General features: G+C 39.0%; 1 protein-coding gene across 3 annotated transcripts in view; it reads left to right on the forward strand.

Annotated features, from left to right (window-relative positions):
• The window catches only part of LOC108248835 (copine-3), a 20842-nt gene extending 4284 nt beyond the window's left edge, over nucleotides 1-16558 (forward strand). For 2 of the 3 annotated variants that reach the window (XM_017437844.3, XM_017437843.3), the window contains 13 exons: nucleotides 1948-2022; nucleotides 2131-2202; nucleotides 4741-4821; nucleotides 4973-5062; nucleotides 7723-7821; nucleotides 7920-8006; nucleotides 9794-9853; nucleotides 9995-10128; nucleotides 10779-10833; nucleotides 10927-10978; nucleotides 11666-11799; nucleotides 12105-12341; nucleotides 15827-16558. In XM_017437844.3, coding sequence (XP_017293333.1) covers nucleotides 1948-2022; nucleotides 2131-2202; nucleotides 4741-4821; nucleotides 4973-5062; nucleotides 7723-7821; nucleotides 7920-8006; nucleotides 9794-9853; nucleotides 9995-10128; nucleotides 10779-10833; nucleotides 10927-10978; nucleotides 11666-11799; nucleotides 12105-12341; nucleotides 15827-15961 — 1311 coding nt within the window. In that variant the 3' untranslated portion in view covers nucleotides 15962-16558. Of the gene's footprint in view, nucleotides 1-1947; nucleotides 2023-2130; nucleotides 2203-4740; nucleotides 4822-4972; nucleotides 5063-7722; nucleotides 7822-7919; nucleotides 8007-9793; nucleotides 9854-9994; nucleotides 10129-10778; nucleotides 10834-10926; nucleotides 10979-11665; nucleotides 11800-12104; nucleotides 12342-12426; nucleotides 12542-15826 lie in introns of all 3 variants that reach the window. The other variant, XM_017437846.3, reaches the window with a different exon arrangement.
• Nucleotides 16559-16740: the final 182 nt, after the last annotated feature.

Here is a 16740-nt window from a genome sequence, read left to right on the forward strand (position 1 = left end):
GCGGGGGGGGGGGGGGGGGCCCGGGGGCCGGGGGGGGTGCGCTACCGAAACTTAGAGCGCAAGTTGTGTAAACAACAAAAGCGCTATGGACAACGTTGGCCCTGTGTTGTTGGGGATTCTCCTGAGACTTCAGGAAGAGAGGCGCAGTGGAAGAAATGCTCTGGATGCCGCGATTGTTGCGCGGAGTAGAACGGCTGTTATCCGCCGGAGATTTCAGGCTTTACAGCGCCTTCAGCTGGGGGACAGACGGCATAGACGTTGCAGGGTAAGCTAACGCTGTTGTTTATATTCCTACTGTTCGCTCTTGATGCTTGCATCTGGTCACACCCACGACCAATGAGTGAATAGGAGCTAAGCTTGCGCCGCCCACGAAGCAGGGCCAGCCCGGCTGGCCAGACTCCGAAGCAGGTACCGAAAAAGCAGGGACCGAGTGCGAAAAAATGCATATGTAAACGCTCGCAAAGTGAACCGAGTAGAGTGGAGCCGGGACCGTTAGGGTCCGTGTTAAAGGGGCATTAGTAGTAAGGGCAGTCTGTTTTGTTGCCTTAAAACTGAAATTTAATGGGATTTTTAAATGAGATTAATAATAATAGACCCACACAAAATATTCCATATTTTTAAAGTTAAATGGGGTAAAACAGACAAACAAACAAAAACTTGATTTAAATATAAAAACTATAAAACTGATAAGCGGTGCATGCATATGTATTATTCCCCTTTCCATTGAAGCACCAAACATTACCCTCAGATGTTACATAATTAGTTCAATAGATCCATCTGTGGGCAATCTAGGTGTCTTATGATCGCAGGAGCATAGGTCAGGGTTAGGTTATAAATTATATCCCAAACCCATTAGAAAATGGAAGGATGATGTCACCACAGCAAACCTACCAAGAGAGGGTTGACTGCCAAAAGTCACAGTCTGGGTAAGGACGGCATTAATCAGAAACCAGTGGTAACCCTGATGGAGCTGGAAGGTGGGACCAGCTGTCCATAGGACCTCTAGAAACAGCACAGAGCTGGGCTGCATTGAAGAGTGGTCAGAAAAAAAGCACTGCTTAAAGAAAAAAAACAAGTCAGACTGTTTAAAATTTGCCAGAAGGTAAATTGGAAACTTGGTGCTGTGGTCAGATGAGTCTAAAGTTGAACTTTTTGCCATCAAGGACATTGCCATGTCTGGCACAATCTAACACCACTCATCATGCTCATCATTGATCTCTAACTCTATAGTAAAGAATAGTGGTGGTAGCATCATGTTATCGGGGTGTTTTTCATCAGCAGGGACTAGGAAACTGATCAAAGTTCAAGGAAATTCTTGAGAAGAACTTGTTGGAATCGTCCAGAGATTTGAAGCTGGAATGGAGGTTCATCTTGTATGCCACTAAGCTCCGAAAGGTTGGCAAATGCAATCATGAGCTAGTCTTCCAAATGCTCCAAAAAAAAGTGTCCCAAGAGTCGCAGCACAGTGAGTTACCACCTTCAACAAAGTGCTGAAGCAAGACTCCAGGGAATTAAGGAGAACCAGCTAACCATCTAATCTGGACTCTTTATGTTGCATGTCTGGCACAGTAAAACCGGATCGTAACAGCGGACCTGGAGAGTGTCAGTGCTGGAACTGCTGCAATAGGTGACAATGCAAAGTACTGACTTTGGGTGGGGGTGAATAGTTATGCATGCTCAATTTTATTTCTTGTTTGTGTGACAATACAATATATGTTGCAAAAAAACAAACCAAATCAAAACCCCTCTTGAGTTGTAATTTGTAAGGCAACAAAACAAAGACATTGCCATGGGGGTGGGGTGTATTTGTATTTATCACATTTAATCCATAGTTTGCATTTTTAGCCTTTACATGTGCTTTAAGAAGGTATATGTCAGGCAAAGGTTTTTTGAAGTGAAAGGATTTTTGGAAATGTCTGAGAAGCTGAAGTATGTCGTTATGTTTAGATTGTGTCCTCGAGGAACCTAACAAAGCCACTTGTTCGGAGAGATAAGACGCCTGCAGGGAAAGGATCCATTACTGTGAGCGCTTTCATTCATTTAGCACTTTTTACTAATTTTGTAGGCATCCATGTGTTTCTTGATGTTTTAACTTATTTAGTGTTTTAAAAGAAGCATGCCTTGTGTTAGATTTATGCAGAAGAACAAACAGACAACAGGGTGGTGGCGTTTGAATCTGCGGCTAGAAAACTGGACAAAAAGGTATTGACGACTCATTTGAGTGACACATTATTGAATGTTTAGCTCAAGTAACTAAATCAGGCTCTATCTATCATTCTGCATCAAGCCCCAGTTGCAGGATAAGTTCCACTGTAGAGACAGTTTTTTTCAGGAAATCGCAACCACTGATATAATCTATCATCTTAATTCATATAGATCATTTTATCCTCAATGAATCCAAAGTGTTTATGGGGACAAACCCTAACAGAGCACAGAAAATAATAAGATGAAAAAAAGAAGGGAAAATAAAACAAGGAAATAGAAATATAAAAGGTTAGAAAATCCTAAACCTATAACAATAAGAAAAAGACCCGTAAAACCATTTATTAAAAACAGTAACTTTAGAAGCTCTCAGAGAGCACAAACCTTTGCCAAGGCCATAGTGTCAATAAAAAAAATGCAATCCAGATCATGTGGATGACCATCATAATTTAATCAATTAGGTTTTTTGTAACAACCTCAACATTTCTTCAAAATTTCATTCAAATTTGTTCATTATTAGTTTTTATGTAATATTGCTAACAGACAGACAAACAAAGGCGACATATAGCCTCCTTGGCGGAGGTAACAAAAAAGTCACCAGTGACCTTGATCTTTGACACTGTGACCTTGAAATCAATAGGCATCATCTTTGACCCATGAGGTGCCCAGCTGTGCAGTTTGACATTCCTATGTTACACAGTTGCAGAGTTAGAGCACAGGATGACCTTGACATTTGACCGGATCAGCACCAAAACCTAATCTCTTGTTCCTTGTATCTTGTTTGACTGGAAATTTCTTGAAAATCCATTCATAACTTTTTGAGTATTCCTGTACATAGACAGACAGACACTACTGAAAACATAACCTCCTTGGCAGAAATAATTAAAGCCTAGCATTCCTTGAAGGAATTCACATTGCCCGCTGCCTTTGCCAGAGTTTTCTGCTAAGATGATCTTGTGTTGGGAAATGATGGCATTAGAGCCCATTTTGGTAAAACCTTGAAAAAAACATTATGCAAGATCTCAGGCTCAGTATGTGTTCTCTCTGTTGCTACCACATCAAACTGTAGCTCAGTAGCTGTAAAATTCTCTGAGTTGTAGCGATTTTTGTGTACAGGCTTGATCAGCTGTCGTGGCCATCTTGAATTGATTGACTTCAAAAGTTAATCAGTTATAGATGTTTACCCAATGATTACTTTCTGAGAGTTTCAATAAAATCCATCCTGTGGTTCATGACATATTTTGGTAACATACACATTAACACACAGGCAAAGCATCATCTTTTGACAGGCAATAATTATAGTCAACATTGGAAATTTTAGATTGTTTTTTTGTCTAAAACCAAACAGGGTGTCAGGCTTGTGTACTCAAAGTGAAAGCTGATTCTGCAGGAACAGAGACTGATAGTTTAGGATCTGGCTCCCAATTTGGGTTTATAGATTCTGGAAACAAGAAGTACATTTTTACTTTGAGATAATAAATATCCAGGCTGGTGGTATTGGATTATGAGATTTTTAAAGCAGAATGACTTTATTGACCATGTGTAGGATTTTAATTGCAATGCTAAACTTCACAAGAAGCCAATGTAAGAAGGATAAAATCAGAGGGATATGCAGAACTAATCAGTGCTGTAGCAGCAACACTTTGAATCTGCTGAAAGGTTTTAAAAGAACAGTTTGGCCATTTTGAAGTAGGTTTCTGTGTGTTTCAGTGAAGCCATGCTGTTCTAATACATGCTATGTGGTTTAACATTGTCTTTCTGAAATATGCAAGGGCTTCCCTGAAAAAGACATTGTCTGAATGGAGCATATGTTGTTCTAAAACCTGTATATGCTTTTCTGTATTGATGGTCTTTTCAGATGTGTAAACAGCCCATGTTAGATGCGCTATGCACCCCCATGCCAACAGAGAAGCAGGCTTTTGAACTGTGCGTTGATAACAGACTGGGACGTCCCTCTTGTCTTTAGTCTAAACTTTTTTTTAGATGTGCTGCTGCCGTAAAATTCAAAGTTACCTTATTATTTTCAAAAAGGGTACAATTTCTTAGTTTAAACATTTGATATGTTTACTGTGTTCTATTGACAGCAATGTCAAAGAACATTCACATGAACCTCAGTGAAAGTTTGAAGATTGGAGATGTTTTAAGATGCTAAAATCCACTTTGAAAGTGGTACCATTTGGATTATCAACTTGTAGCTCAAAAGTCTGTTGTGTAAATAACTGTAAAAATTAGTTGAGTGACTGAACTTTGTTAATGTCAAATTAATGTTATTGTTCAGGTGGCGAAATGTAATTGTGATTTTACAGAAACATCAGTTATGTAAATGTTCTGTTAGTTGCTCAGCTGATAGTGTAGTGCGGCTTCCTGCACATTTTTATTTGCACAAAGAGCAATAAACTTGAGCTCTGACCAGTCTTCACAGATTTTACTGCCAGCTGTGAACACTCAGGCTTTAAACTTTGGTAACTCGCTCTTGTCTGATGCATTTGTGAGCTCTCGCACTTGTGCCTTTCTTTTTTTTATTTTCATTTTTGTCAGGATTTCTTTGGCAAGTCTGACCCTTTCCTGGAGATCTATAAGCAGACAGAAACTGGGTGGCAGCTGGCTCACAGGACAGAGGTACAGATGTGCTCATCATGTTCCACTTTCCTCCCTCAATGAGTTTTAGTCAGGGTGTGTTTGTGTTAGTAAAGTTATAACCATGCTGTGTTTAAGGTCCATACAGCTACTACAGTCCAATTGTTCTTGTTTTTGTGGTTTTTTTGTTCAGGTGGTGAAAAACAACCTAAACCCAGTATGGAAACCTTTCAGAATCCGGATTCAGTTGCTCTGTGGAGGCGACGTGGAAAAACCTATAAAGGTACAGACATACTGCACAGATTGCACACCATAAACTGTGATAATTAGGGAAACTCTCAATTAGGCAATGTTGCAAGTCAAATAAGTATTATTATTCTGTAAATAGTCATAAAAATCAGACTTTAGGCCCCTGTACATGTTTTCATTATAGTGTCTTTGTGCATTTCTAAGCTTCTGATCACCCAGCGAATAAAGAAATGTTTTTGTTTCCATCCTCTAATTCTGTTAAAGCAAACTTATCAGGAACAGTTGCTTTCCAGGCAGCAGCACAAGTGAGTTAACTGTTAACAGAGTGAGTTCACATCACATGAAGGCTGCTGTGTCTGTGACAGGACGGCCCTCGAGTCCTGGACACATCTACATCGGTCTTAAAGGAACACGTAGATCTGAAGAGGCTGGCCCTTTGGTGAACAGACCCGTGAAATGATCTGAGTATATTCTCACAACTGATGAAGCTGTAGTTACATAATTCAAATAAAACAAAACAGCCTGATGATACAATGATTTATTTAAAGTCCTATTTTTTAATAAGCTACACTCAGCACCCCATAACTGCAAGTGGAAAACAGAATTTTATGCAATTTTGTAAATTTATTAAAAAGAAAGTCTGAAATGTCACATGCAAGAATGTTTAACTCAGGAACCTCCTATTTCTTCTGTTCTTTGTCAAGATGTTTCTATACCTTTTTGGAGTTTAGTTGTGGTAAATTAAAATGATTGGACATGATTTGGAAAGGCACACACCTCTTCTGTAGAAGGTCCCCCAGCTGACGATTGGAGGAAAACCCAAGCCATGAGGTCAAAGGAGCTGCCTGCAGAGTTCAGAGACAAGTTTGTTGCAAGACAGATTAAAGAAAAAAAAAGCTACAAAAATATTTTGCTGCACGGAAGGTTCCCAAGAGCTCAGTCACCTTGATAAATCTCAAAGAAGGTTGGTACAACCAGGACTCTTCCAATAACTGGTCTTCAGGCCACACTGAGCAGTCAAGGGAGAAGGGTCTTTGTGAAAGAGGTGACAGAGAATGTGAGCTTTAGAGATCCTGTGTGGAGATGAGACTAAGTTCCAGAAGGAAAGTTGTAACTGCAGGCCTTTGCTGATCTGGGCTTCACGGCAGAGTGGCTCGACAGAAATCTCAGTGAAGACACTTAAAAACTTCTTGAAGGCCTCAGACTATGATGAACAAAATTCTCTGGTCTGAAGAAACCAAATTTGAACTATTTGAACCTCAGTTAGACATGTTATGTCTGGAGGATTCCAGATGCCATCACCTGTGCAACAACGTCTCAACAGAGAAGCACGGTGATGGCAGCATCATGATGTGCCACCACTGTGCAGCAGGGACTAGAAAACTGATCAGGGTTGAGGGAAAGCTGAATGGAGCAAAGTGCAGAGATATCCTTAATGAAAACCTGTTCCACAAAGCTCAGGACCTAAGACTGGACCAAAGCTTCACCTTCCAACACGTCAATGACCCAAAGCACAGAGAAGACAACACAGCGGTGGCTTAGGGACAACTCTGAATGTCCTAGAGTGGACCAGCCAGTCCTGACTTGACCCCTATCAAACATCTGAAAATGGCTCTCACAATGGCCCCCATCCAATCATACTGAGTGGATTTGCAAATCCTGGTGCGCAAAGATTGTTGCTTTAAACCCAAAAAGACTCAAGTCTGGAACTGCTGCTAAAGGTGTTTCAGCTCAGGACTAAGTAAAGAGTCTGAACACTGATGGAAATATGATATTTACATATTATTATATATATATGCATATGTTTTTAATTCTTAATATATTTACTGAGTTGAATTTAATTCTGTTTTCATTAAGGTGTACTGAGTGCAGACTATTGAGGGGCAAACACAAAAATAATTGTAGCATCAGGCTGTAGCATAAAATAGCAAAAAGTAAAAGTCTGAATCCTTTCTAAAATCACAGTATTTTTAAAAAAATCAACAAAATTTTGTTTTAAACGTAGTGTTGTTAGATATGTTTTTAGCCTAAAGCATTATCTGATTACAGCAAGTTTGTCTGCATAATTTTTTTTATTTTATTTTATTTTTTTATTTTGATGAAAAACTATTTTTTCATTTTCTCACTGTTTTACTTCAGTTCATTTCTGTTTTAAATGACTGAATCAATACAGCTTTTACATCTAGAGGTTAGTAAACCAAAGGGTCAGTTTCTCATAGTTAGATATTTCCGTTAACCCTCCTGTGGCCTTCGGGTAAAATTGACCCGGAGTTACAGGGGCTTCTCTACCTCTCTTCGTCTCTCTCTCTCTTTTGAGGGCTTCAGGAGGGTTAAGATGGGACAACCTTGAGCTTTTTCACCTGTTGAGTTCAAAGGCCAACATCACACTGTTCGACTGTTCTGGTTGTTCCATTCTGTGTGTAGATCTTTTTGTTGTATCCCTTTTTTTTCCTCAGCACTGAAGGTATGATGCTTTAGAAGCAGCAGTGCCCATTCTGTCTGCCAGTTGAAATGATTGTGTGTGTTTCTGACAGAGGTTTCAGAATCTGGGTGCTACATACAAAGCTTCATAACAGCTATAGCATGTCTCTGTCTTCTCTGGCTTCCACACACTTTATAGTCATTTAGCTGCAAAATGTTGGTGATTCAGAATAAAAAAAGACTGTCCTGCTTTTGCTTTTCTGTCTCTCTCAGGTAGAGTGTTATGACTACAACAACAGTGGCTCTCATGACTGTATTGGCTCCTTTCAGACCACGCTCAGCCAAATACAGCAGGCATCACAGTCGTATGCGGTGAGGTCTATTCTGTGTGTTTATTAGTTTAAACCCTTTTTAACAAGTATTATACAAAACAGATAACAGGTGTTAACCTGCCACGTGTCTCATCTCAGGCGGAGTTTGAATGCATCAATAGCAAGAAGAAGGAGAAGAAGAAAGGATACAAAAACTCTGGTGTTATCATCATAAAACAGTGCAAGGTATCGTGATCTAAAATAATCTGTTTAAATGTTTTTTTTTGTTAATTTACTAAAAAACTTTTAAAGTAACAAACAAACTATGTTAAAGGAACCTTTTTAAAGCTGAAAGGGGCACCTGAGACCTGTCATTTGAGCTGTCTACATTGACCTGAAATAAGTCGTTCTTTTCTTAAAGTCTCACTGCACTTTTGTAAACAATCACTATGCATGAGTGAAATTATTTACAGTATTCTGAAATAATTGAGAGAAAATTATAATAAAAATAAAATCAGACAATACCACCAAGGAGCATGCTCCAGTGAAAGTATTGGTTTAATCTTATATAGAGTTCAGTTCCCCTTTTACTGTTTCATCATATCAAGTTGAAGTTATTCTAAAAACATGTACAGGTTTAAAGAATACTTTAAGCATGCACATCATCAATCCTTCCCATTAAAAAACAAGGCTGAATGTTAAAAAAGACAAGCACATGTTTCAGTGTGCATTCAGCCATAAAACCATTGATCTTTTTCAGGATGGTCTTTATGTTTTACCAAGTCAGGACTAAATCACATTCTACAGTTACAGCTGCTTACAAAAGGACCCACCGCCTTGGTACTTGTTCTGTTATATTATAAATAATAGACACACACAGAATACTCAAGAGTAATGAAGCTCATTGAAGAAAAACTTGCTTTAAATATACGGTATATATTTTTTTTAAATGGGGGAAGAACAAGTGTGTGCATGTGTATTCACCCTCAAAGTTATGACTTTTTATAGCCACCTTTTGCAGCAGTTACAGCATCAGGTCTTGTCACCTGTGTCTTCATGAGCTTGGCACATCTAGCTGCTGGATTTTTTTTACCATTCTTCTTGACTAATTGTTTATAATAATAATTAGGATGTTTCTATGATGTTTGCTGTATTTGATTCTGTACCTCTGTATTTGATTATGTTCCTGATTGTTGTTTCTGTGTTGTAAAGCACTTTGAATTGCCTTGTTGCGGAAAAGTGCTATATGAATAGAAAAGAAAAAAAAAATGGCTCGTTGTCCTGCTGGAAGGTCAGCCTCCATCCCAGTCTCAAATCTCTGGAAGACTCCAACAGGTTTCCCTCAAGAATTACTCTATATTTAACTCCATCAGTCTTCCCTTCTACTCTGACCACTTTCCTAGTCTCTGCTGATGGAAAAACATTCCCACAGCATGATGCTTCTGCCACCATGCTTCATTGTGGAGATGTTAGGTTTGCACCAGACATGGCGTTGTCCATGATGATCAAAAAGTTCAGTTTTAAGCTCATCTGACCACATGGATACTTTTTTTATAACCCAACCCTGATCGGTTCTTCTCCACAACTTTGTCTCTTACTCTGTGTGGAGAGTTCCTTGGTCTTCATGATGTCTCCTGCTTGATGGGAGCTCTTACTACTTAGAGATGTTGATTCTGGGGACTATCAGAAGAGAAGTATATATTCTGAGATCATTTAACACTCAGACTGCTCTCAGGTGGATCTTATTGAATACTTTTGCAAGCCACTGCGTGTTGTTTCTCTATAAATTTATAAAACTAAAGGTCTTTTTTATGGAAGGTCATGCATATTATAACAAACCACATTCTACAGTTCTTATTATCGCAGTATGGCTCTAAAGTAAGTCTTAATCTTGTTCACACTTTTAGAATAACACCTTTTAGTATGTGTTTGAATTTATTTGAGCAACGCTACAGTGTTTTGCCTTAGTATTTATGTAACATATATTTGTACCAATAGTTGAATGACTTCCTGTCATGTGTATTTCTCTGCAGATAGTGAAGGAGTACACTTTCCTGGATTACATAATGGATGGCTGTCAGATCAACTTTACAGTGAGTTCTACACACTCACATGAATCTTACTCCTTCTAGTAAACATTTATTGAAACTATCAAGGCGTTTCAGTGAGTTTTACCTTTGCATTTGAAACATTACTAGTTTTAATAAACATTTGTCACCTCATGTTGGGGCCAGATTGCTATAGATTTCACAGGCTCCAATGGGAACCCCACATCACCCATGTCCCTCCACTACATCAACCCTCAAGGCTACAACGAGTACCTGGCAGCCATCTGGGCAGTTGGTAACGTCATCCAGGACTATGACAGGTAAATATATTGGTACAAGTCCAGAGTCTTTCAGTTTTAGGAGTTTATGGATCAAATAAACTTGCTGTGGTATCCATTTCTAAGACCATTACCTGCTATGTGTAAATGTTTTCCATTTGTAAATAATTTTCCTCGCTGTTGGAAAAAAAAAACTATTCCCAGAAGGGCAGCAAAAAGTGCTTCTCTGAGATCATTGCGGAAACTGTACTTACTTTTTCCTATGACTCAAAAAGAGGATTTTGAAGGTAGAGAAAATAAATCCACAGTAAAAGATCTAAATGATGGTGTTTGTCTTCCTTCAGAATAAAAGAGCTTAAAATCAAACTCCACAAAGCATTTTTATGCCTCAGAATTTAGTTCACTAGTTCTGCTGGCTTTAGTCAAAATTGGTTACATTTCCAAGTCCCCATTTTGTTTACCTAAATGAAGGTAATGGTTCTTTTAACTTGAAATATAGGAATGAAAAAGCAAATGTACCAGTGTGATAAACATTGTCTGGAAGAAGTCATCAGGATCATTCATGTAAAGATTTCTACAGTCTTTGCTTTAAACTAGCAGTGTCACGTTATTTTATATATTTTATTGCTTTTTGTAAATAAGCTTATTCTGACAATAACTCCCAATCAGTCCCAATCATTTCCTTTCCTCAGTGACAAGATGTTTCCTGCCTTTGGTTTTGGTGCTCAAATCCCTCCGACATGGCAGGTGATCATTTCAGCTTTGCTACATTGGATATTTGAAAGCTTTTGCAGATGTGTTTGGTTGGGACTCATAATAAACAGTTGTTTGTTTTTGTAGGTCAGCCATGAGTTTCCCGTCAACTTCAATCCAGCAAACCCATTTTGTGAAGGTAAAAACAGACAACAAAAACATCCTGTAATAATCTGCTGGTTGTGCCAAATGTGTGTCATGTTGTGGCTTGTTTTGCACTTTTAGCAATACCGTATTTTCCAGACTAAAAGGCGCACTTCGATTTTCTCAAAAACCAACAGTGCGCCTTATAATCCGGAGTGCCTTATATATGTAAGAAGTCATGATGGTTTAGTACGACTTTGCTAAACTACAAAGCTGCACGGCTTGCAGCATTAAGGCTCAGTTATAGTCGCACAGGGCTCCACGCACGGCATGCGGACCTGAGCGAGCGATGTAAGCGTTTATACCTGACACTTACGACAGTGCAGTATTCTTCCGTGAGTTTTGAACCGTTTGATAATCTTTGTGATCTCTCATAGAGGGATCATATAAATGCTGATACAGGCGAACCAGCTCCGCTAGAGCACCAAAATCATTCATTTTGAATGAAGCGCGGTGCAAGCAGTCTGCGCAAAGTTATAGAAATTGGGAGGTGCACGAGGGTGCGCCTTATAGTCCGATGCACTTTTTATATAACAAAAGTTTGGAAATGGACCATTCTTTGAAGGTGCGTCTTATAATCCAGTGTGCCCTTTAGTCCGGAAAATACAGTAATACATAAAATTTTATCCAGCATGTGTTTGCGATTCATACAACTTTAACCTTGTTTTTGCTTTTTTTGTAGGTATTGAAGGAGTGGCCCTTGCCTACCAGCAGTGTCTGCCACAAGTGAAGCTTTACGGCCCCACAAATTTCGCCCCGATCATCAACCATGTGGCCCATTTTGGCAGGCAGGCCTTGCAGCAGCAGACTGCCTCTGTGAGTAGTTGGAAGTCTGAAATGAATTAAGCTTTTCTGATCCGTCAAATTTCTTTTAGCTCTACTTCTCTTAAAACCTTTAAAGAAAGACAGTCATCTTTTCCACAAAGTATTGGTCAGTAAAGATGAAAACTACTTGCTTTCTGTTGATTTTTGTGTAGCTGTTTCACAGAAACACTTCCTGTCTCACTTGTTTAAACTTCACAATGGTTCAGTCTGCAATAATAATACTGAACTTCTGACCTTTATAAGCTATTTTCAGACAATTAATATATCTTTACTCTGCATCGTTTGCTATCCTGAAGCAATACTTCGTCCTACTGATCATCACTGACGGAGTGATCACAGACATGGATCAGACACGCAGCGCCATCGTTAATGCCTCCCGGCTGCCCATGTCCATCATCATCGTCGGGGTGGGAGGGGCGGACTTTAGCGCCATGGAGTTCCTGGATGGAGATGACGGGATCCTGCGCTCAGCTACTGGCGAGGCAGCCATGAGGGACATCGTCCAGTTTGTGCCATTCAGGCAGTTTCAAAATGTGAGCCACTTCATGCGATAACGTCCACTCTTTGTGAAGATGTTACACTAGGAATGATGCTTAAATGTTGCACATCTTATTTCAGGCAAGCACAGCAGCCCTTGCACAATGTGTACTGGCAGAGTTGCCTAATCAAGTGGCCTTCTTCTTCAATTTATTTGAGCTGAAGCCCCCCAACGACCCTTGCCCTTCCTAGACATGTATGAGTACCCCGACTGATTCACTTACCTTTTTTCCCTCCTTCTTATTTTTATCTAATCCCCATCTGCATTAATTTGCATAGAAGCAAAATGACCCCTGTAAAAAATGTTAGAATTTTTCAGGGTTTACATTTTTTGCCTTTGTGTCTCAGTACATGAGGGCTTTATGTCATCATGTACTGTCAGTGTTTGTGTGCTGCCAAGGTACAAAACTAACCTAATCACTCACCCTGAGGGTTTGGGCCCCTTTCTTTAAGGATGTCATCATAATTTACACTTTATGTATGCCATAATGACAAAGTAAAAACTTTTTTTTAAATTTTGTAATTCTATTAAAAATAAAAAACATTGCATGTATATAAGTAATAAAACTATTTACTTAGTACTTATTTGAATTGGCAATAATTAAAACCTTGAGTTTTTTGGGCATGATGCAACAAATTTTGCACACCTGGATTGGGGCATTTTATACTTTTTTTTTTTTGCCATTCTTCTTAAACATTGTCAGATTGGATGGGAACCATTAGTTGAACCATTTTCTTGTCTTTCCAGAGATGTTTGATGAGGTTCAAGTCAGGACTGTGGCTGGTCCACTCTAGGACATATAAAACTGTCTACAAGCCTCTGCTGTGCTGTTTACTCTGTGTCCTTTTGGTCATTGTACTGTTGGAAGCCTGAGGTCCTGAGCTTTCCCTCAGCTTTTAGAATTGAGACCAAACAGTTTAGTCTTGATTTTGTCAGACCAGCAAATTTCATTTCTCACAGTCTGAGAGTACTTTAAGCAGTGGTTTGCTGAGGAGAGGCTTCCACCGAGCCATTCTGCCATAAAACTGTTTGGTGAAGGCCTGCAGTTCTGGTTGTCCTTCTGGATCTAATGGCCCTTTTCTACTAGTGCCTCTACAGCTCGGTTTGACTTGGCTGTCTACGGTTCCAAGGCTTTTCCACCAGCAAAGGTTCGTGGAACCAGCCCCTTTTTTAGAACGTACTTCGCTGTGTTTCCAAGTGTACCTTGCTGGCCTGAAAACACGACACCAGAAGACTGCCGGTCACTGATTGGTTAGGGGGTGGAGTCACTGGTTACATCACAAGGGTCATTCTTAACAACCCAACCCACCATTTTTTTATAATTTGCTGTGGTGACTGTTTGTATTTTGTAGTTTTTTCAAATGACAACATTGAAACCAACACTGTGGTCCAATGCTGAGGTGCAGGGTTTTTCTACTTAGTGGCCAACGACAGGATTCAGACTGTTCATCATCGCTACCATGTCCGCCATTATTGTGTTGCGTATGTTTTCGCTGTCTTATACTTCTTCTTCGTGGTTATTATTTTTTGTCGGTTGGCAAGAAACACATGGTATGCATAACGGCGAACTACTGGTATGGATTTTCGCAGTCTTCTTTGTTGCTTCCTGGTCGCTGGCAAGCAGCTTAATGGTAAATTACTGCCACTAGCTGGTAAGGAGTGTAGTGTCAATTCTTTTGACTCTGAGACCACCCAAATTTACAGTGAACCCACCCACTAGAGCTGTTACTGAAGTGTAACGGAAAACCATCCAAACCGTGTTGAACAGAATTGAGCCAAGTTGAGCTGCGCTGTAGAGGCGCCAGTGGAAAGGGGCCATTAGTCTCAACTTCACTACGGTGTACACTTTAGGACAACCTCAGGTGTCAGAAAAAAGTGCCTCAGAGTGAAGCCTTCTGCAGGTTACGCAGTTGTCAGGATTTTTTTTTCTTACAACTTTATTTCTCTTTATTGTTACAAACACAAATAGAAACAAACTGATATCAGCACAAACACAATGAATATGTGTGTTTGAAACAATTTCTATCAGAGTAATGTATGTTGATAAAACTGAGAGTTTTGCTGGCAATTTAGCGACAATGAAGTTGCAACTTAGCAACAATTTAAAACCCCCTATCATTTTAAATATTTGCGTCGAATAAAATTCCAAAAAGATTTTGACATCTCCAAACATTTTTTTAATCTATTTGTGCTGATATCTGTTTGCTTTCTATTTGTGTTTGTAACAATGAAGATAAATAAAGTTCAAAGAAAAAATTAAAATCCAGACAACAGTAGACCCACTATCTGACTCCTTTTTTTCTGATACCTGACACTGCTTTTCCTGATACTTGAGCATGTCTTAAAATGTACACCGTACTACACACAGGATCTTTGACCATGAGGTTCCTTGTCACCTCTCTCACTAAAGCTATTCTCCCTTGACCAGCTCTTGGAAGAGTCTTGGTTGTACCAAACTTATTCTGTTTGAGAATTATGGAGGCCAATATGTTCTTGAGTGCATTCAGTTCAGCAGTATATTGTTTTAATCTTCCTCAGGTCTGTGCCTTGAAACAATCCTGTCTCTGACTTCTGCAGTTAGTTTCTTTGATCTCCTGGTTTGGTTTCTGTTCTGATTTTTATTATCAGCTGAGAGACTTTCTATAGAGAGGTGTGTGCCTTTCAAATCATGTCCAAACAATTCAATTTATGACAGGTGGTCTCCTGTCAAGGTGCAGAAACATCTCAGCAAAGATTGGGAGAAATAGGAGGTTTCTTTTAACGATTTCTGTTGGTTTTCAACGCCACAGATGAAACAGGAAAAAAAAACCCAAAAAAACACAAATCCCCAAGAAGAAGCAACAACAAAGTAAATCAATAAATAAATTCAAGATACAGACTGTAATGCTAAATTTACAAAAAAAATATCCACCAAAAGAGCCTTTTGCCTCCCCCCCACCCTCATATCCCCATTTGTTGTATATAAAGACATTTTTATGAAAATAGTTTAATATTGTGCTGCAATCGAGGAAAGAAAAACGGAGACAAACTGAATTATTTCATTTATTTTCCCTTGACACACCCTCGGCAAAACAAACAAACAAAAAGATACATCTCACTTCTAATACTCTCCTCATCATTTAATGTCAATAACAACATTGTAGTCATTTAGAAAAGGAGGTTTCTGAGGTTTGTTACAAGATCTTAACACTTTTGTAAATGTGATTTTCATATTTTTTATTTTTTTAAATGTACTTTTTTCAATTCTGATTTTACTTTGTCATTATAATATAAACGTACTAAGTGTAGATTATTGATTGAAAATAAACCATTGTTATGCATATTATCGGGGAATGATTCAATTTTGTACAATGATTACACAAGCTTCTGCTTTTATTCGGTTTGCTTTTAATGTTGCTGCTTTCTCTTCATATCTCTTGCATATTTAAATAGTTTATAATTCCTTGACCTCACACTGGTATTGTCTCTTCTTGTTTTTAGTGTCCTCAGGAAACACTCGCTCAGAGTGTCTTAGCAGAAGTCCCAGGTCAGGTTGCAGGTTTCTTCAACTCAATGAGTTTGAAGCCACCGCACAGCAGCAGTCCTGGCTCTGAGTTGCCGCCATCAGCTTTCTGAGAAGCAGCCTTCCTCTGCTAAACGCCAACCCGCTCTGAACCTGAAACTGTGCGTAAGCTGTTCCAGTCTTTTTCATGAAACCTAACGGCTGTGTTAGCATGTGGCATTCAGCATGGTAGATGTTAGAGATTGTAAATATTATGCAACCATTTCACACCTAAAGAGTTTAGTTGGAACAAAGGGACAAAGTAATCCTTTTTTATCACAAGTTTATACAAGTTCTTAATGAAATATCTGTGCTATGCTTTGGTGAAAAGAAGATTACAGTAAAAGAAAGCACTATACTCCAGCACTCTTTTCTACTCTTAACCACCCTGTGTGACAAACTTAACAAACCTGAGAGCTCAGACTAGCACACACTGCAAAACGAACTCCCACTACCAAACACTGAAATACTTGACTGGCAGTCAGGTTCCTAAACACATTTGTCTTGTCTTCAGTTTAATCTCAAAGAAGTGTTTTAAATTGTTATTTTAGGCTCAGACTCCTCACAAGTCATTGTTAAACTGTTCCAGGTTGATTTAAAAAAAAAAAAAAAAAAGAAAGTACCCCTCCTCCATTACAAACTGTGTTGGAACTGGACATTAGCTTTGTAAACCTGGGCTTCAGTGTTGCTTTAATCCTGCATTCAGGTTTTCAGTTTTCATTCGATTGTGAGTTTATTTTTTACAGCTGACAGTGAATCCGTTGAGAAATGGGAAATTAGAAGAATTAGAAAAGATGCGCTAACTTCTCTAAAGTTGATCGATGAGTAGCCAGATAACCTCTGGATATAAAAC

The sequence above is a fragment of the Kryptolebias marmoratus genome, linkage group LG21 (genome assembly GCF_001649575.2).
Source record: "Kryptolebias marmoratus isolate JLee-2015 linkage group LG21, ASM164957v2, whole genome shotgun sequence".
In the NCBI taxonomy this organism is placed as follows: domain Eukaryota; kingdom Metazoa; phylum Chordata; class Actinopteri; order Cyprinodontiformes; family Rivulidae; genus Kryptolebias; species Kryptolebias marmoratus.